This window comes from Argopecten irradians, chromosome 7 (assembly GCF_041381155.1).
Source record: "Argopecten irradians isolate NY chromosome 7, Ai_NY, whole genome shotgun sequence".
Classification (NCBI taxonomy): domain Eukaryota; kingdom Metazoa; phylum Mollusca; class Bivalvia; order Pectinida; family Pectinidae; genus Argopecten; species Argopecten irradians.
Genome location: NC_091140.1, coordinates 43,343,366 through 43,365,049, shown reverse-complemented (window position 1 = coordinate 43,365,049; position 21,684 = coordinate 43,343,366). Strand labels below are relative to the sequence as shown.

General features: G+C 33.7%; 2 protein-coding genes across 2 annotated transcripts; one reads left to right on the top strand and one right to left on the bottom strand.

Moving 5' to 3' along the window:
* Window positions 1-5,792: 5,792 nt before the first annotated feature.
* On the bottom strand, window positions 5,793-7,848 carry LOC138326954 (uncharacterized). The gene is made up of 3 exons (XM_069272923.1): window positions 6,826-7,848; window positions 6,463-6,710; window positions 5,793-6,241 (listed from the first exon to the last, which is right to left on the bottom strand). The coding sequence occupies exons 1-2, from the start codon at window positions 7,747-7,749 to the stop codon at window positions 6,495-6,497; spliced, it is 1,140 nt and encodes a 379-aa protein (XP_069129024.1). The 5' UTR covers window positions 7,750-7,848; the 3' UTR covers window positions 5,793-6,241; window positions 6,463-6,494.
* Window positions 7,849-12,890: 5,042 nt separating this feature from the next.
* On the top strand, window positions 12,891-21,593 carry LOC138328528 (uncharacterized). The gene is made up of 4 exons (XM_069275371.1): window positions 12,891-13,139; window positions 15,963-16,129; window positions 17,769-17,992; window positions 18,431-21,593. Exons 1-4 carry the CDS (start codon window positions 12,968-12,970, stop codon window positions 18,510-18,512), a joined length of 645 nt encoding a protein of 214 aa, XP_069131472.1. The 5' UTR covers window positions 12,891-12,967; the 3' UTR covers window positions 18,513-21,593.
* The last annotated feature ends 91 nt before the right edge of the window (window positions 21,594-21,684 follow it).

The window sequence follows — 21,684 nt, the reverse complement described above, 5'->3', positions numbered from 1 at the left end:
TGATTTCAAGTGCATTTTATACGTTGATTACTGTAGATATTTGGCCAACTCATTAACTTGAAGAAAAACAAATATTTTATCTAGGTATTATCGTTTTACCTCGTGTTATACGTGTATATAATCAATAAACGTGAGCGTGCCTGGCAACCGCTGCAAATAACGGCTGTTTGTCGCGTCATCTGTCTGGCTAATTAACCTATCAAAGAACCTCACGACTTGCGGCTAGTCCGTCACTTACCGGTAATTCACGTTAGTATGACGTCATCGATACCAAGATGGATCCAAACAATGTATAAATATAAACAAATATCTAAATATATGTCGATATACACGTATCTTAATTTTGATAGATTCTTTTGCGTCATTAAAGAGATTGGGGCACGAAACCTATTTGTAATGAACATTTGATCAATCACTGAACCATCGCTGGGCTATACCGTTTGAATGTGACAATTTGCGAAAATTTTAGCTCACCAAAATAAAAAAAAAACAATTCCGGTATATGATGGTTTGTGTTATACCTAGGAGAGCCTATCAAGGTATTTTAAATTTTACATTACTTAACACGGTGATTGGAAAACACATTCAAATACTGAGAATATTTTCTTTCAGCAGCCAAAACAATAATAAAACAACTTGGTTGTATCAGATTGTCGTGTACGATACATGCTCTTGCTGTACTGATGAAATGGACACATTTTACCTGTGGCTTTATGTTACCATGGCAACCGTCCATCCACAGGTGATTGCAAATCAGGCTATAGTAATATTGGATTTCCTACACGAAGCATTGAAGTGAGTTTACTGTCGACAACAACATTGCTTTATGAGTTAAATGTTGTAGGGTTTAGTCATGACGTCATCATCATATATTATTAAGTGTCGAGGGATTCTTTTTAGATATTTCAGCACGTGTTACTGCACGTGAAACTGTCAGATATGCTGCACGTGAAACTGTCAGATAATGCATTGCATGGGAGAGGTTTTTGAATATTGAAACATTTTATGTGACCAGGTGTAGAAGTTTTAGTTGGCATGTATTTATGTGCGGTAGTAGTTGTGAGCTAATATATACAATGTACATTGTACAAGGACATGCTCTCATTTTCAATTATTTTCATTGGCTAATACACGACCACGTGACGTTCAATAGATACCATATTAACTCGGGTTTTCCATTTTTAGAAACACCGAGTTAATCTTTCTTTGTGGCCTTCATTGAACAAACAATGCATTCTTCAGAGTGCCGTTCTTTAACCAACGCCTTATTTGAAGAAATTACATATTTATATAAAAATTAAGGACCTTTGCTTCGGTTCATATGGTGTTATATTGTAAAAATAATACAATAAATCGCCCTTGTAGAATTTAAAATAATAATCGTACCACTTTGGTTAACAAAGGTCAATAATTGATATATATGGTACATTTTTCATAGTTTCGATATAATCATTACATGTAAGTGATGATAGTTGCTAATCAGACGTAACGCCCTTTCAAACAGCTAGAGTCATTGAAGGATAACCAGACCTAAATGCAATATGTCGCAGGTGTGTATTGGGAGACTGCAGTATGTTCGTGTTGTGTCTTCTTGTGATAGTGGAATTCTTACCGTTTTTATAGTGCTATCACACTGAAGCATACTGTCAGGGACACCGAACAAAACACCTTAACATTACACCGAACGCGAACAAATCAAATAGGTTAGGAAGACATTTATTAACAAATTAATCAACCATTTTATATCGATCAGGAGTTTAAATGGTTCAGAAAAACATATAAATAATTCAATTACTCTAACTTCAGATCACTTGATAAAGGTATTAAAGCAAAGTTCACAGAAAAAAAAAAAAATATTGCGGAAAATAAAAATGAGGCGCAAATGAGCTTGCAGTCATCTTATGAGAATTTTTTTTTTAATTTCAACTTATCTGATATGCGATCTCTTGAACGTGGGTTACTCTACTTAGGAGAGTTTGTTCAATGTATATTGAATATATTGTGATGTTTAAAAAGGAGCATGTTTCATTTAAAAAAATCTTTCTGTTAATAATAAATGTGAAAAGAGGTACATTTTTATGAAACATAGGTCTGTTTCCAAATTCATACATGTGAATATTCATTTCATTGTAAGAACATTTAAATAGGTCTGTTACCATTAATAGGACTAGTTTTATGCCTATAGTCGATAGATGTCAATCCCCCGTTAACTTAACACACGGCAACTGGACATTATATATAGCGACCAGTGGTCAACGGAATTAACGTACATCGACCGGACACATGTCAAAATGTAAATTTCTCTTGTTTGTCAATACAAACCAATATTCGTGTAGATAATACCATTTAACAAACATCCCACGCGGATCTTTTATGGTCTTTACGGCATCAAATGCTAAGCTTCCGGCGGACTATCGCTGACCTCCCAGACTTGAATACTTATTTCCAGTTTTAGCTTACTGACAATGGGACCGATTTCCAATCATTTAGATAGTAAATGGACATGCAAACTAGACTAATATAGACCGACAACGATATACATAATAGTTAAATGGCAGAGCCGCGTGCTCGCAGTATGATTATGTTAATTTTTAGAATGACGATCAATTCACAGAATGTCTTTATGAGCTTCAGGCGAATAGTCACAATTTGACTTTGGTATATTTTCAGTTGAAAGTTTCTGAAAATGTTAACTTTCTCTACTCTTCCGTGACGCTGTCCTTTTGGTTACAAAATTAATTATCATTGTCCCTTTGTGAAGGTCTAAAATTCAAGCGTTTGCTTCTTGGCCTTAAGAGTTACATTTTATATACTAATATATTTTCCCCGTTGTGTAAATTATTAGTTTTTTTTTATTCAAGTGTTGATTCATTTAACTTTTTTTGTGTGTTCTGAGTTCTGAGATATGTGTTTGTTCCTTAAAAGAAGGTCTAACTTCTGAATTCAGCTGAAGTCTCTTCAATGAAAGTTACAAGTTTAAGCGTGTTATTTTCTTTTGCGAACTTTTCTGGGTGTGCTTTGAGTACTTTGCCCTTTTGTAGACTTTGCGTTTCCGACGGTTCTGAGCTGAAGACTTGCTCCTTTGCCGAAGATTCAGAGTTCTAAATTAAGCGTTTACTTTTGCGATGGTTTTCTTCTGTGACGTTATTGTGACATATCATGGTCTTTATAAGAGCAGTATTTGATAAAAACACGTACTAATGATCAACGCCAACAATAGTCGTCTTTCAGACCTGCAATCCAATGACATTTTTTACTGTTCATGGCTTCTATTCTTCCTTTCTAGCAATATTCAAGTCCAGACGGTTTTGATCAGAATAACAGGACATGTTGTTCCTAGATCAACTCAAAATTCAACAAGAGAAAAAGATGACCAGTGTTAACCAATGTCTAAACTTTGAGAACAAAGAAATTACGACCACAGAAATCGTTTATGTGCGGCCTACAGACCGAGAGGAAATGTGATATAAAACTTTTACTCTCCGAACAGCAAACAAATCAACAAGAATAAGTAACAAAAATGCCGAATACCTAATTTAAACTTAAAAGAAAATAAAACGATCAATTGCATACATACAATGCTCGTATCTAATACTAATTTTAAATTCATTTCCGAAAATAGCTTAAATGAAAATAAATACAACAGATAAAAAACCCAATAAAACTCACCTAATGGTGGTCTGTTCTCAAATGACACGCTTTCTGTAACAAGAGTACACATGCACTTCAAATGCAACTAATCAAATCATCCAGGTTCAAAATTGACCAAATCCGTAATTTTTTTTGCTACCCGCATCAGTTACGGTAGGCGATCTCATAAAATGGCGCCAATTTGTTTCTTAAATCATCCACAACAAGCATTTAGCTGTACGCTCCACTTCGCTTTGTATACCGGGGTAAATAGAAGCATACCGTTTGCGAAGGTTTTTAAGTGATAGACAATGTATATTTTTGTCTTAGTAATGAATTTGTGTACAACCCGTATATCAAAATTTCTTACGATGGCGTGGTGTAATATTTGAAGACATTTTATTTCCGGAAGTTGGATTGATTCTGTTTATTGGGTGTAACGTACTATTAATAGTCAGGGTAATTTAAAAACGGCCTCCCATGTGTGCAATATGTTGCGAACTGTGAATGACTGTATAGTTTTTTTGGATTTTTGGATGTTTCAGTATTCCTTTGTTCTGCATAAAGAATTCGATGAAATTAAAATCGTAATACATATAACCAGATTTTGTAATTGCGTTATATTTAAGCGTCATTACAATAAATTTATGTTTATGTGAACGATTTGAAATAAATATCACTGTTCTAAAAGAAACAAGCAGCAAAAAACAAGAATCAAACAAACAAACAAAAAAATGAGAAAAAAAAACATAATAAAAACGAATGCTTGCTCAGAAAACCTCAATTTTCAAATTGATTTTTAAAAGTGTAAGATTCTTTCTTGTAAACAAAACAGTATATATCTCCTTTTGAAAACGTCAAAAAGAGAGGACCACATGACGTCACCTTAGCGCACACCTAAGAATTACTGAAAAAGACGCTTACGCACACGACCTTTTGGCCGAGACAAGAATGATGTGGGCTACCCTTTGTACTGTGGGTAAATTATTTTCATAAGATTATCTCAGACTTTATAAAAAGTTTTCGTCAGTATACGAAAGAATCTTAAATAACTACGTTTTTGTTGTCTGTTAACTCATTACTTTAGAATTCCGTCATGATCACACGCTAAGATAGGCTCTCGGATGAATATAAAGCTTCATCTTAAACACAGCATAACTTATTCCTTTTTGCAGTTCATATTTAAATTGTTTTACAAGTGGTGTTTTTTCTCTATTTAAAATAGTAACAGATGAATAAGTATGTTTCTACACTATTTGACACTAATGCATTATCATTAATGGAAAGACTGCGTTTTTAATTTTACTTCAAAATAAAAATATTAGAAATAATAAGTTTCACCAGGAAAAAAAATGACACTAAGCCCTATATGGAACGAAGTACTTATTGCGCATGCACCAACACAAAAGATATTATTAGATATGTATTTTTGTGTTAATTAGACACAGATGTACACATGATTGAACATCGATTACTGTTAAAAGTTGAGTATCGCCATGCTCTGTCGGCGCTAGAGCATCTTCAACCCTGATAGCTGACTGAGTTTTTATTGTCCTAGATTTGTGCCAGTTCTATTTGAATGAAACTTAATCATTCCAATTTAAATCTCACGTGAATATCTCATCGTTTTAATCATATATCACCGTGAACTGTATCCCGGCTCCCGAGCTTCCTGTACTCATTTGTGACCAAAAAAGATCGATCGTTCCAGAATCTACAGAAATTTGAACTTTTAATTTATTTAAAAAAAAATAAGTCAAGCAAGGAGAGACAATTGCTGACATTTGAATCCGAGCAAACAAGAGAAGCGCTGCAGGTAAATTGGTATTTGAAGTGTTTCTACTAGAGTTTCAGTCACTATGTGACAATGGTCTTGTTGGCTTCGGGTTCAGAAAAAACAGTCACAGGGACCTGAGAATTAGTTACTCTAGTCACAGGGATATGAAAATTGGTTATTTTAGTGTTTAACTGTATATATTTTGATGTGTATTTGTTTTATTTCAATATTTTTGTAAAAGGTTTGTTTATTTTACGTCTGATAACAGAAATAAGAGGTGAAAGATGAATTGAGAAAAAAGATTGACGAATAACCATAACTCTTTTTGTTTTGTTTAAGACAATTTTATTGATATCTTTTAAAACATTCAAACAAAATGGGTTTAAACGAACGAAGCCCACCGAATGCAGATTGACAATTCATTACACGTGTATGTACATTACACAGAATGGTCAAATGAGCTACCATAGGTACTAATAATTATTCGTTAATTCAAGATAACAAATACGACACAAGTATTAATTAACGCTACTAATTTGATCATCGTCTCTGATGAATCTAGCCACATAATTGACAGTCTTCGGAAAAGACTAAATTAGATTATGCCATGCTTTCTAAAGTGTATGCACTGGACGTTGCAGTATGTAAATAATGACCACATGAGTACATACATATACATGTATGTATCCAAGATATCAGACATTTTCCCCCCTGTATTTGACTTGTATATGCGCTTCAATATATGGATATTTTTCCTGTTCTTCACTGATACTGCAAAATGCTTCATCGTCCATAACATGACCCCATGATTGTCTACATGTTTTCCTCCTTATCCTGAAATAAAATAAACTTACATAAGTATCCATGGAATCATTGATGCTATAATAAAATATTCAAGTATTCAAACAAGTGATAGTTGTAACCGATTCATTTGTGAAAGATATTCAATATCTCCAATTGACGCAAAGAGATTGTTTTGTATGAAACTCCCCCGCCTGTATATGACTTTGTTGAGTTCTTGACTTGTTTTATCGTGCATCATTAACATTTCTTACCTCCACTTTACTGTCGTTCGGAGTCCCTCACTTTACCGCCGTTCGGAGTCCCTCCTCTGCTGACTGACCATCCACTGTACAAGTCGGTCATCTGTTGTTGAGAGTCCCTGAACTGTCAGTTGAGGACGGGTCACGGCATTGGCAAAATGTTTGCTGTACCTACTTCCGTTTTCCATGGCGGCACCGGAACTCGTGTTCGCTTCCTGGAACTGGAGGCTGAAGGACGGCAGACGGGGCCCACGTGCTCCCTGAGGACAAACAATGTTCCGTAATAAGAATTTAATTTTGATACTACACAAGGAGCCTATAAATATCTGTATTAGTATTTATCACGTAATTTGAATGGCTGTAAACAATACTTACCAGTGGTCGAAGTTGCCTGTTTCGGTAATCTCTGGTAGCCACTGCATGCTTGTCAATAAGGTTCTCGACTTCTGCTTCAAATTCTACGATACGGTTGGCCATATCCGCCAGATCTTGAGTCGCGTTGGCGATGGTCCTGGTTCCTCTTGCGGCATTGGGTCTGGCTAAAACCCGGAAGTTGCGCTGAGGGGGACAAATGGAATCCTCACTGCTGGATGAGGAGGAAGAAGACCTTCCATCGTCTTCTATGTCGAGATCAGACGTCTCACTTTTATCCATAATGTCGTGAATCAATGCTAGAGCTTCATACTCACGGATCCCTCGCTTAGAGGCTACCATCTGTGACAAGTCACATAGCCTACTGTTTGTTCTCTGAAGGATGTTTTTCTTCATGTCTTGGCGTGTAGGGGTTGGCGATCTTTCCCATCCACTCGATGACACATCATCTTCATATCCTGTCGCGGTGTCAATATCTCTTGACGCTTCGTCTTGGCTGTTTTGTTTGCTCCGCATTCCCCCTCGGAAGAAGTTGTACATTTTTGATGAGAGGGTAATGGAACCCCGACCTTTTCCTGTTATCGATGAACATTCGCTCCCGAGTCCATCTTGCCTTAAATCATCTGAATCCTCACGATGATATAGGGTGTCCATTTCACTTTCGAGGTCCATGCTCTGTACATCCGAATATTCGTCCATGGAAGTTGGTGGGTACATGGTTAGACTTATCACGTCATCGTCCGTCAGAGTTGCCGCGGACAGAGCTTGGTGACACTTTTCTACAATGTCTCTCGTAGCTGGTGAAATGTGACATTCCAGATCTTTCTTAGAGTCTGTGAAACTTGAACTCTTGCTGATAATCTCCGACATTTTCTCGTCTTCATCTCGTGACCTCGGATTTCTAACTTTAGTAAACTTGCAGCCCATATTGGTTGATTTGTACGCAGATAAAAGAAAAAAGTGTTAATAAAGGCTCGTAGCTAGGCTAGAGTTGGGCGATCCCGAAATGCAATCAAAACAATAAGTATGACGTCATGGTGTCTTTAACTATGGCGTCATAATATTTATTACGTGTATGTAGGCTAATTGTCTATTTCCCACAGTCCATGCAAAACGAATGTCATTAGAAGCCATTCATATTTTCTTTTTGGCATGTTTACAATAAATATCAAGAAGTTGTTTTTCTGTGGATTTAGTCCCATATACTAACATAAGATTAATGTACGAAATATATTGAAATTTAATAGTATTTTATCTTGTGTGCCCGGTGAGATAATAAATTGATGTGATTTTACGTAATAAACGAAAATCTGGCAACAAGGCGGTAATCTTGCGCTCATTCCGTACATAATTATACCGATTGTAGTCATTATAAAAAAGCCTAATTAGAAATTTAATTGGTTGTATGATGTAAAAAAATGATTTAGGTAGATGTGGTTTCAACAATATTTGGATTGCTCAGAATGTAGAAAATGAAAAACACTTTTTGGAATTGTATTCAATATCAGCGCTTGCATGATAGATTTATTCAGGAACTGCGTTGCGCATTTGACGTGTCTTCTAAATGTGAAATTTATAAACATCTTGTTGATAACTTTGAAATTCAATTTTATTTAAAGAAACCTTTGAATTCTAAAACTAAACAAATGTTGAGTAAATATCGCATGCAAGCCCACTCTCTGCATATTGAAGCTGGCCGTTATAACGCCGTTCCCAGAGGCGATAGACTTTGTTCTGTTTGTGACAAAAATGATGTAGAAGATGAAATGTATTTTGTATTACTATGTCCTGCTTATTCTGAGTTACGTAAAAAGTTTATAAAAACTTATTACCACAAACACCCAAGTGTATATAAATCAATTATGTTATTTTCATCTAAAAATGTAAAAAGCTTAAATTTGTTGGGGAAATATATGATGAAGGCAACAGAAAAAAAAGGAAAATTCTCATTAATCTGGCGTAGTATATCATACTCATGTATTAGTCACTTTGTTTAATTTGTTATGAAGTATATCGGAATTATCCTCCGCCATCTTGAAACATAACAATGATCATTGTATTATGTATTTATGTATCGGTTAAACCTATATGCTGCATTGCATTTGGAAAATAAAAAAACTTGAAACTTGACATAAGTTTACCCTAGCTCTTCTATGAATATACCGCAGTCTCCCAAAACACGCATCTCTCACAACATACACGCAACATATCGCATACAGTTGTTACGCAACATATCGCATACAGTTGTTAATAGGACGTTAAAATAAACAAACAAAGCAAAACAAACAAAACGTTGCCGAGAATAGGAAACCCCAATGATAATTTTGTATGGCCAACAAAAACAAACCCCGCTTACACTTCCTGCTATTTTAGTTCTGCAAGACACTAAAGCGTCGGATGAAAGTTGAAACTATATTATAATGAAATAATAGGGTAATAGAATGAGATGTACGGTTGGAATTTCATAAGTGCAAATCCTGTCTTAAAATATTATTTCAGAATTCAGATATTTATTCAAAACATTTTAAAATGGTTATATGTTATAACATTTACCCATTAGATGAATGTGTTAATTGCTTCAGTATAAAATGATATGGAACGCCATGGCTGTCTTGTTTGGTTCAAATATACTATATGAATTTGTGTCTTTATAATATTTTATGGTTTTATCATTATATGATTTTATCTTATCATTATGTGGTATCATGTTATCAATATTTGATTTTTTACCAATATATTATTTGCTTCTACCATTATTTAATTTTAAATTCTCATGGTTTTATTGATTTGATCATTATATCAATCAATTTCATCATTATTTGATTTTGTGATATACAAAAAAAATGTACATGTACGTTTGTATATATACATGTATTTGATTTACATCTAGCATTGTTTTATTTGGTGTTACCGTTATATTACTTTATTTCATCTTTATATAATTTGATTTTATCGTTATTTATTTTCAATTTCTATTTCTTGGTTGTTCTCATCCGCGATATTCCACGGATTACGGTCGTTATACCCGCGTCAGTAATAGTAACCCCTGGAGTATCGCGGATGGATCGGACTATACACAATTATCAGAATTGAAGAAAACTCCCTATTCCTAAAAGAAATCAGCATGCCATTCGTATTTTTGCACATAATTAATTTCCAATAACTGTTGCGAACAGAGACGATATTGTATAATTTAACATCTTACACAGTATACATGTAAGTCATTCAGTATACACGCATTAATCTTCGAATGAAATATTTCCTTGTCTAATTTGCACTCCTTAAAAATATCTCGGATATCGTCATTTCCCGCCACATTTTGTCTATCAATTTAAACACTCCACGTGTACCACTCGACCTCAAATGACGCCAATATCGATCTAAATATACAGGAAATCTGCACTTTCATCTACGTCATAATTTGTGTCAAAATTAAAAAAGTGTCTCGATGAAGGGGAGGTAACCTCAGCAGTTGTGGTGCAATTTCGATCTGTCAGCTAAAACAACTGCTTACGTTTTAAAGAGTTTACGGATTTCACAAATTGTAGAAATACCAGAGAATTCGTAAAATCATAGAATACTGGGGAAGAAGAATCTCCTTCATCGGGCTTTAATCAAATAATGTACCAACGTTTTTCCATAAAAACCGTAGTTAAATTGACCCCCTCTTTGTGGAAATCCTCTGACCCCATGTCATAAATTCCTGAATTATTGCAAATGACTTTCAAACCTTTCCAATGTTATAACAATACACTATATAGTTGATTCTCTGGCATATCTTGCAGCCAAGAATATTTTTTTCTTTATGCTATTATTAAAATTAGTTTTGTGTGACTTTTGACATCCCTGCAGACATCTTTGAACTCTTCTATTTTCAAGACCAGAGCAGTTCATTATCAATTTCAAGGGGTGATTGGTCATAAGTCAGTCGATTTTTGTTTTGTTTTATTGTTTCTGTTTTATTCGACCTTAGATTTGTTGAGTGCCGTAAATTGTCCGAAGAACGTTTGTTTCCCGAAACATGCGACCTTTAAAAGCTAAGATATTCTTGTATAGTTTAACAATTTGCTACATCCTCCATTCTTATCTTTTGAATTTAAGTTATAATATCTTTTCTTTATAATGTCAGTATTAGTTCTATCATTAAAAATAATTCAGTCTTCCTTTATATGATTCAATACACACTAAACTGAAATCAGCAGCATATTCATTAAATGAAAAGTGAATCCTCTGTTCAATAACATATTTTTATACAATGTACGATTTAAAAAAAAGAAGATATTAATGAGTATTTAGGAGAGATTTAGAATATTTATCACACGTCATATCATCCAGCTAACCCAATATCATATCTCTGGCTGATATCTGCACCCTCGGTCTGAAAAAGATGTGATATCAATTCATTTTATTCTTTGTTTGATTAAATGGGTCTACTGGTTTTTTTTTGTTTTTTTTTTTTTTTTTTTCAATTAGATGTCCAATACAAGCAATTCAATAACTTTGTAAACAGATGGCTTTACCCGTCAAAAATAGTTATTAATATCCGAAAATTTTGGATAAATAAATAAAAAAAAAGGATATTGAGCTTCTACTTCGGGGAGTCTACAGTTTCTACATAATCTGTTATTCCTTTCATTATTTCTATAATTACATCTGTATCTACATGTCTCGATTGCAAGATTATGAGCCGAAAAACACGAATTTAGGTTACAGATTTTCTACGTTGTCAAAATGGTCATGCATAGTTTCTATATATATGTGTCTGCTATATTATAAATAACATGCTCTAATGCCAGATACTGATCGAACCATTGACAGTCTCTTCTTGAAATTCCCGCTTCTCTCTTGAATCACACACGTTTATGAAGATGTATATATCTGACTTTCTCTTACTATAGATTCCGGACAATGAATGACCGGAAGTTGTGGACGGATATCGTCAGTAGTAGCAAACGGAAGTGGTCATTAGTAGGAAGTGGTCAGTCTGAATGGACAATCGGATGTCATTCAAACAATGTAAACAAGAGGGACAAGTTATTTTTGTGACGTATACCCAAAAAGTGTTTGGAGAAGGGCCGACCGAGTGGCGATATTGTTAAAATCTGAGGACAATAGACAAAATGTTATCATATATCAAAATACAATTTTTCAACAAAACGTGTTGTTTAAGCGTTTGGTTTTGGTAATTCCGACCCAGTATCATTAAGGACGCTTCTTGGGACACAAATATAAGTTTCTTTTTATGCTGGCATGTGTCTAGGGGTACAAAGAGATGAGCTTATACAGTAAATGGCTGGTAGACAAATGCAAAAAGAAGATTCAAATAACAATTGTGTTGTCTGTAAGGGTACAAAACAATGGCTAATAGATCATTTAAGTCATTGGATGGTGGATGCTTCTGAGGCCGCCATTTAATAAAAGGGCGGCTACCAGATATTCATTAATTGCCTATACTTGACAGTTATTGTTTAAGTAACAATAGAGCGCATTCTTGAACAAACTTAATATTTGCTGTGAGGATGTAGGTACTAACTTATTTAGATAGATACAATTAGGAAAAATATCTAGATTGTTCGTGTATGCGCTCTGTGGTCTCTCAGTGAATATTTAACAAAAACGGCCAATATTGATAAACTTTCCACATTTTCATAATTTATACATGTTTATGACGGTTATCATTTCAACTGAAGCTACAACGATATGTAACCATTATACTTACTGGAAAATCTTACTTATTTGGGTACCAAAACGAGCATAAATCATACATAGTTCTGTTCAAACCACGTGTGCAACGTACAATGCATGTTACCATTCTCACGTGCGGGTCACGCACGTGCGCTTTACCTTTGTTGAAATTTCTACCTAGTCTTGCAACTTCTTCAAATAAACACTGGAAGAGATTGGGCTGAAGCACCCAACTATGTTTATAGAAGTAAATATTATTCAATGATTAAAAATCGCCAGCAAAAAGTTCTGACCCAAAGACGATATGCATGCGTTGAGGGTACAGAGCGTCTTCTCATAAGACATGTTTATATATTTATACAAGTTTACTAAGTGACGTATGACTAGAGTGAACACATCCGGCCATTGTTAGACCACCATCACACTGAACAGGTTAAACATATTTGATGTTTTACGACAAATGTGCCCTGTTTCTGCAAAGAATTTCAATGAAGATCTTCCATGCATTTCGAAAAACATGAAATATTGTGTAGTGTGTCTGTGCTTTTCACTGCTCATAGACTTTGGATTCGGAATAAGAGGATTTTCAAACTATCTTCGCTGTACAAATGATTCATCTCTACCGGCCAGAGGTAGGTTGCTCAAGTATAGTATCCCATGGTCATGCAAATGCATTCACGAGAATATCAAAATAATATATTTGAAAAAAAAAAAAAATATGCAAAGCTACTTTAATATTGTTTGGTTCATTTTTTAAATATCAGATGAATTTAGAAATTCCTCTTTAGCAGAACATTTCAGCAGTACAAATGTCTCTCTCATTTTGTCGTAAAAGGAGAAACATTTTTCTGTTTGAATTTGATAGTGTCTTCCTCTTGAGGACGGCTGTTTGGAAAGAATATTTCGGCGTTTTGCAATTATGCATCTGATGCACCTTTGAATATTTTTTTTTTCTTTTTAATTGTGATCGATATTGATTTGTTTATAATCAGCACTTACCAACTAGATAAGGAATGCAGTGGAAAAACACTGCAAAACTTTATTTTTGATTTGCTAAATGTTGTCATATATTACTTTGAAACTACCTAGTAATTTTCATCAAAATAACTAAGAATACATAAAAAGGAATTCAAGAAGGTTTTTTTCTAACGAGATTATCATTTTAAGTTAACTATGTTATCATGGCGAATGGCATAATAACTTACCATTGGATTTCATACTAATGAATGTTTCTGATACCAATTTAAAAGTCATTGTGAAATATTCTTTAATTGTGTCCATTTTAAAAGATATGTGATGAGGTTGGTTGCTTTCACATTGATGCATATTTATGTTAGGTGTATATTTCACCTACATTTACACTGCATGGTCTCCACATGATAGGTAGTTCTGCAGTTGTTGTCTATTGTACTTGCAATTCCAAGGAAAATGACAGAATTTGATATTCTGGAAAAACACAACATAGACATCAAGCTCTTTACCGTATTGCATTACTTTTATGACTGATACGGTTCAAATTCCCCTCAAAATGGTATTATATAAGTTTCAATTTAAAGAAAATTGCATCAACCGTTTAATGTAAAAACATTTATTTGTTATTTAGGTCGCATGTTAAATCATAATGCACAGTAGACAAGAGTAGTACAAAGAAGTTGAACGCGATCAAAAAACCAAATATGTCTTTTAACAACTCAATAGTTCTTGGTTTCTTCTAAAATCTAATACACTCCATGTGCCATTTCCTACTTTAAAATCATGCATTTGTAACTGTGTTGAAATGTTTTAAAATATAGATTTTAGACGCCACCTCTTTTACTAATGACTTCCTGATTTCAAAGTTTTCCCTCTTCCAAACTTACTTTGTTCTTCCTAACGTCTTCCTTCACTCGGCTTCACTTTTGGCCTTCAGTTGAGCGTTCGCTGTTGTGAGGAAGGTTTTGGGATCTGTCTCCTGGCTGAGACACACTAGTCTATAAAAATGATAGTAACTGCTCCTGATTAGCGCTATGTATAAAGGGATTGGGACGACTGGTGTGCCCGTTGTCACTTTTTTCGTGTATCTGCAGAAATGTTTCAGTGAGATAGCACTATTAAAAGTACAAGAGTTCCACTAATATAAAGGATCACAACTCGACACACTTAACACACGCAACATTTTGCATACAAGGGAGGTCATTCTTACATAATCCTTGCTGTTAATAGAACGATATCTAATCCACCAACCAACGAAATCGAGCGTCAATTAAAGGAAGACCAGAAAAGCTACAGTGAATTAGTCAGTCAAACATTTATAGTTATTCGACATTCTGTGTGACTTATTATACAATATATTCTTCGTGATCATATGACCTTTACATAATGGCAAAATCGCTCAATTTATATAATGTCAAATGTAAATATGACCCACCTCTGCGAATTTTAGAATTTTCAAAAATGTTAGTCTTTATATCTTAGTTAACCTGTTTGACTATATTGTGGTTTCATACATGTGCTATTCGTGTATCTGCATATATGGTTTATAGTACCTTGGTTCTTTTTTAATCCTATCTACTAATTGTGAATGGCGCGCACGAGACGGGTTGTCATCTGAATTTTCTAAATGGTATGATAAGAAAGGAATATACATCATACATGAAATGCAAGAAATAATCAAGAAGCATTGATATTTGCTCTACAAAAAGAAAACAATAAGAAAATGAAAAGAAATTTGTCTCGTCTTTGTTTCATTCCGTAAAAACTTATATTATATACACAGTAGAAGACCAGGGGAAATACACATTCCTGTCGCGTGTCCCGACCAGGAAGCGAAACGGGGTATCTGGTGTGAAAATCTACGGCTCTACCGACAAGTTGCTACCGACTGAGCCAAAGAACCATACTCTGTTAGCTGAGTGACAAACACAGTAGTTAACACTTTGTAGAAACAACGCCAATTTGCACATTAAGTTTCGTTCGTTCGTATGATAACTTAAGATAAAGATACTTATTTCCTGCGCAAATGCCCTGCACTAGATAGATAATATGCATATGCTACAGTGATAGTAACCCACGGAAAAATCAAGGATGATATGTTTTGTAATGATTTGATTACCCAAAATATCTGTGTTTACCAGATACACGTTTACATGAGTAAATACCAATAAGAATATTGCATGTACCACCTGATACCCGTTAGCGTTTGTGCGGGACTAATGTTTTTATTGGTGATGAAATGACGTTAAAAGATTTCCCGCGCTAACGTCATTTCATCGGGAAGATAACAAAAAGTTACGTCCCATCACCACTGGAGATACTAGTGCTGCACAAACGTCATCGGGTATCACGTGGTACACGAATTAGTCCCAATATTGTTTAAATGTATCGTTTATGTTCTGTTGGCGGTGGATCATCTTCAACACGAAAGTCTCTATTCAAAATAATTTACATGATTAATAGTTCATAAATGTTTTATTCAGATCGAGACACAGAATGTGAGCGGAAGGCTGATATAGGATCCTGTGAATTTTTCGACTGCTACGAAGAACGATTTCCTTGTGGGAGATGTGGTTTTGCTGCCAACCCCGAGCGTAACTTCTGCGAGAGTTTCTTTCGTCCACAAAACTACGGTAACTTTGACTTACAAGTAAGTTGTATTATCAATATCTTTTTATATTTAGTAATATTTCTAGTTTTTCATTTTTAGGTTGTTTTTTTCTTCATTTGATTAAATCTTTTTTCCAAACATGAAGATGATTTCAGTGGTTTGCGATTGCAGAAGGCATGATTGTTTTAATTACGTGATACTCTATTGAAGAAACAAAAAATATGCACCGGCTATTTTAATATAAACATTACACCGTGATCTGTTATTGGCACCCTTGTTTAAATATTACTCTGTAGCTTTAAAGTAATATATATATATATATATATATAAATAAGTAACTGAGACAAAAATAAACTCACATAGAATACATGATTGTGCATGCACCAAAAGCATCTTTAAAGTCTAAATAGGAACAATCAAATCGTATTAAACATGCGATTTAAAAAAGTTTGAGTTAACGAGTTGCACCTGTAAATACTAAATTTACGGTGATAGTAAATCAGTTTCAGCTGTAAATGATAAGCATGCGCTGATAATAAACGAGTTTCAAATGAACGAAATAACCGTGATTGTATACTAAGTGTACGGAGATAATAAACGAGTATTTGAGAGGATATGAGAGTAGAAGGTCGTTCCTACATATATATCTAGCCTTAAACACTTCCTATGTTGTATCTTCCGGATGCCCAACCCAGTGAATAAGGCCACAGATGGGCCTAGTAAACTTCTATCAGTTAATCTCACTAATTTATACACGCCACAAAACCGTGGATATATTATTTCGTCTTTGATGTAGTCACTCGTACTATAAAAAAAACACACACAAAAGTCCAGTCTGTCACCTTTCATGGGGTTATTATAGTTTCCAGATATAATTATTCATATTTTCATATTGGTGAATTATGGTTTTTATTTTATTATTGATTTATCTTTATAAGTGTAACTTATATTTACTTACAAAGTAAAAGTAAAATTGTTTTATCTTGGGAATAATAACAAAATAGAACATCTGAACATCTTTGAAACATTATACTTCACATTGATATTAGCATAACTGGCTAGATTGAGATCATATTGAATAAAAAAAAATCAAAACAACGTACTAATGTTCTTTGCGTCATTTCGTGGAAATTTGTAGAAGATTAAATGAGGTCAAATTACTGCAGGTTTGCGCCCATTGGAAAACTTCCGCAATTCTTGAGTGAATTGTTACCTTAGCTTTTGGAGCTTTATTTTTCTGACTTTCTTGTATCTTGTTCTTACCAAGCTCATCAAAATCAACAATAGAAAATAATTGAAACAAACAATACGTTTTGTTATTTATTTAGTAACTATACCCTTAAAACAATAAACATATTGTATATTGCTCATTGTGATTCGCGTAAAGTGTTGTGTAGCAAAGAAATTCGCATATGATAATAGTCATTTTGTAACATTTTTCATGCTTCCCTAAGCTTGCAATTTCAATTTTCACAATTCCAATGAATTTTACTTCTTTTCTCATTTGAGCAATTTTTTTATAGATTAATCACTTCTTTTAAAGAGTATTTTTGCGTTTTTTGACAATGTCGTTATTTTTCACGAAAACGAATGATGTCAATAACAATGTCTTTTTCATAGAGAAAGAATCTTTGCATCACGAAATACATACCTAACTTTTGTTTCATTTATTTCACAGGGTCAACGATGGATTGAGTCCGTTCATCTTTGCCTAAATAGGATGCTGCTGTCGTTGTATGTCCAGAACTCGGTCACTTGTGCGGACAGTTTGACTATCATGACAAATGCATTGTCTCGTTGTTATCGAGGGATATCTCGTCTGCATTTCTGTGAAATATTTCAAACCAACCAGTTAGCATTTATGCTGCTCTATGACAGTCGAGATATATCAGAAATGTTAAGGTCAGTTTTCAAAGGAATCGTTGTAGATCCAGGTAAACTAGTGGATTACTGCTCTTTTATATTATTTTTATCCAGTAAGACATAGAATACTAATTGTAGGAGTCATTTCGTTGTTATATATTATCATCAAATTCATGAGAATATGTATGATTTGCTCAACAAGCTTTGCTAGTCTTCTCAGCTTGCCTATATATTAGGCTTTCTATTGTTTTAACCTAAAGTAGGGCAAAGAAGAAAAAAGCCCACTTAATATATAGGTAAGTAATACTATGCAATGCTATCTTAAATAGAATGCTGATTTAGGTATGATTTCAATGATTTGCCATCGATCATCGATTATTCATATCAGGATTCAATTATAACATATTTATGAATGCTAGTTGTACAAGATGATAAGAGGTCAATTGGGTTTTCTTACGAAGGTTTCCTTTGTTTCAGAGCTGCTGAAGAATTACAAGAAATACGAGAGTTTTGTGGAATGCAGGATAATGATATACCTTTGTCACCTATTCATAAGTAAATTATTATTGTATATACGAAACCTGAGAATGTTCTCGACCAACTGTCTTGTTACAACGACACGCTATGGCATGCCACCATAACTGTTGATTCGACTGTTGGACACACTAGGACATAATTATATATACAACATGCCGGAATAACTTTCACCAATAAGCTGGACAACGGACACTCTGGAATAAGTGTTATTTCAACAGTAAGTTGGATAACGAAAATGAAACAATATACCGGAATCGTGTTGTTTCAGTTGAATAATCGCCTTAAAACAATACATCGGAGTAAGTGTTCATTTTCCCAACCGAAAGCCGAGCAATCGACATGAATTGATACTAAGCTGGACAATCGTCATGAAGCAACTTGGCGGAATAACTGTTGTTCTAGCTGTAGGCACCGCACGGACATGATACAAAATGCCAGAATGACTTGCGTTTCAGCAATAAGCCGGACAAAACCATACGTCACGACGGAATAAGTGTAGATTCTATGATAAATAATAAGCTAGAAAACAGAAATAAAACAACACATCGGAATAAGTGTTGTTTAAAATGTTGGTATTAGTCCAGCATAGTTTAGTGGTGTGGTATCAAATAGGCAGCTACGAGGACGCCAAATCACTGATTAGTACATATTGGACACATGGTAGCAAAAGTGCCAAGTGAAAGATGGTTTCCAAAACTTTAAACTGAGATACATAGTACTTATTTGAAGTATTTTGACTCCGATCATGTTTCTTTGGAATATCTTCGGTGTGTGAACATGTATCACTTCATCCAGTGTCTTCTCTTCGGACACAATCCTAGTGTTACATTCGCACAACGTCTTCACTTCTGATTCGTACGTCATCGTTTATGCCGTAAGATATGCACATTATACATTATGTCGTTTCTACTGAATAAAATCAATTGAATTTTTGTTTAAACATATTGAATTAAAATTTCAAGGCCACTAAATATTTACAATGTATCCAAATCCGCTACCTCAATTATCTCATTGTTGAATCTTTGGTGTGTTTATTTTATTCAAAAATCAAGAGGGACTTTTTATTGAATCTTTGGTATATTTTTTATTCACGAATCAAGAAGGACTTTTTATTGAATCTTTGGTATATTTTTTATTCACGAATCAAGAAGGACTTTTTATTGAATCTTTGGTATATTTTTTATTCACGAATCAAGAAGGACTTTTTATTGAATCTTTGGTATATTTTTTATTCACGAATCAAGAAGGACTTTTTATTGAATCTTTGGTATGTTTTTTATTCACGAATCAAGAAGGACTTTTTATTGAATATTTGGTATATTTTTTATTTACGAATCAAGAAGGACTTTTTATTGAATCTTTGGTATGTTTTTTTATTCACGAATCAAGAAGGACTTTTTATTGAATCTTTGGTATGTTTTTTTTTATTCAAGAATCAATCAAGAAGGACTTTTTATATGTTATTCACGACCAAAAGCTACCTTGCAGTGCTAATGTTTTAATTTTACAAAGTCAAATAAGTGCCCAATACTGTCAAAAATCACAATATCTACATCTCTAGTGCAGTGAAAGGAGTACATATTGTCAGACAATGAATTAAAGTTGTGGTCAACAATTTCATTGCGCATTGTTACAGTGTTATTAATTATCACAAAGTCATGTTTGTATATACATTTCATCTAAACTTAAATAAAGTTAAAAAAAGAGAATTTTTATAAGGCAACAATTCTGTGTTGTAACAAATGATTAAACTGTTTCGAAGTAGCGATAACTCTCAATAGTTCTGGTACAATTATGGATGAGATAAAGAAAACTCTAACATTTTTTTCGTCGTTATTGTTTCAAAAGAAGTTGGAACCATTTTTTCTTTTATACCACCTGGTGACCAGTGTTGGAATAGATGAGTATAAAAGCAGACACTAATTATACATAGTGGTAACTAGGTGCCAAGGACGAAAAGTGGCCACCAACTTTCTTAGATATAGAGTGCATTTGCAACCCATTTAGAGGAGCAAAACATCTCAACACGAATATTTTAAACTCTATCTATTAGTTTCATGTGTAAGTTTTCAAATCAGCGAATTCTTATGGGTGATATTTGGAAACAGAGTTTCGCAATAGAGAAATATTGAAGTCTACCGATCAGATCCCTCTTCCGATAAATTGTTCTTAAATGACGTCATTATATTACATTCTTATTTTCAAAATTCGTTATTTGTGATATGAACATCGTGACGTCATAACTCCAAGACTACTTTACAAAATATCTTATTTCAGTATTTTGATAAAATTGCATTTTATGTTTTAATAAAATCAATATTATGCTTTATAACAACGAGGTATACATTTCATACCCTGTACAAAGAGCTCATTTGTATATCATTTTGTAATTTTGCATGTAAAAAAATCACGTTTTAATGCATCTAATGCATTTTATTAAAGACCTCTAATGCATTATATTAAAGACTAAGTTGAATTAGATTGTTTATGTTATTTAAATTTAATATGTTTTTATGCTCCATAAAATAAGACCTATTTAAATTTAAGCCTTATTTTTCAATCTAAAGAAGCGAAATTCTACATTAATTGAGGATCTATATTCTCTAATTACATGTATCTAAAACAAATTACATTTTTTTTCAAATAGTTTGTGTACTACATGTATGTTGAATATAGAAAAAAATGAATATATCTAAGAATACAAAGGTTATGTTATAGAAAGCGAATTTTGTTTTACACTGAAGTTTTCCAACTGCTAATATTCTGTTATGTTTCCCATGACTGTGTTTGCCTGTTTTAAAACATTACAGTTGTACAATTTATCAAACTTGAAATTATTCATAAACGGTGTAAATATCATTTTGTATTATATAGAAACGCACAAGATTTATTCGATTTATCGAATGTGAAAGCAGCTTTAATAATTCAACAATGAATGTGTATATATTGTACAGATAATTGATATTTGTGATATTTAAGCAATACTTGTACATATGATATAGAACGTCTTGTGAATTAACATTTTAAGACACCTATCTCTCGGAGAATGGCCTTCACCAGATGTTGGTGTGTATAAAACATAGAAATAAAAAGAATAAAATGAAAAAAACATTAAACTTGTCTTATTTTTCGGGATGTTTTCATAACTCAGGAATCAGCTGTGCCAAAATGAAGCTATCATCAATTACTATCGC

Bases quoted from the DNA above. Each gene is read 5' to 3' on its own strand.
- LOC138328528 (XM_069275371.1), top strand. From the start codon at position 12,968: ATGTGCCCTGTTTCTGCAAAGAATTTCAATGAAGATCTTCCATGCATT. The intron at 16,130-17,768 runs GTAAGTTGTATT...TTTATTTCACAG, and splicing joins ACGGTAACTTTGACTTACAA to GGTCAACGATGGATTGAGTC. The intron at 17,993-18,430 runs GTCAGTTTTCAA...CCTTTGTTTCAG, and splicing joins GATATATCAGAAATGTTAAG to AGCTGCTGAAGAATTACAAG.
- LOC138326954 (XM_069272923.1), bottom strand. From the start codon at position 7,749: ATGGGCTGCAAGTTTACTAAAGTTAGAAATCCGAGGTCACGAGATGAA. The intron at 6,711-6,825 runs GTAAGTATTGTT...GTTTGTCCTCAG, and splicing joins ACAGGCAACTTCGACCACTG to GGAGCACGTGGGCCCCGTCT.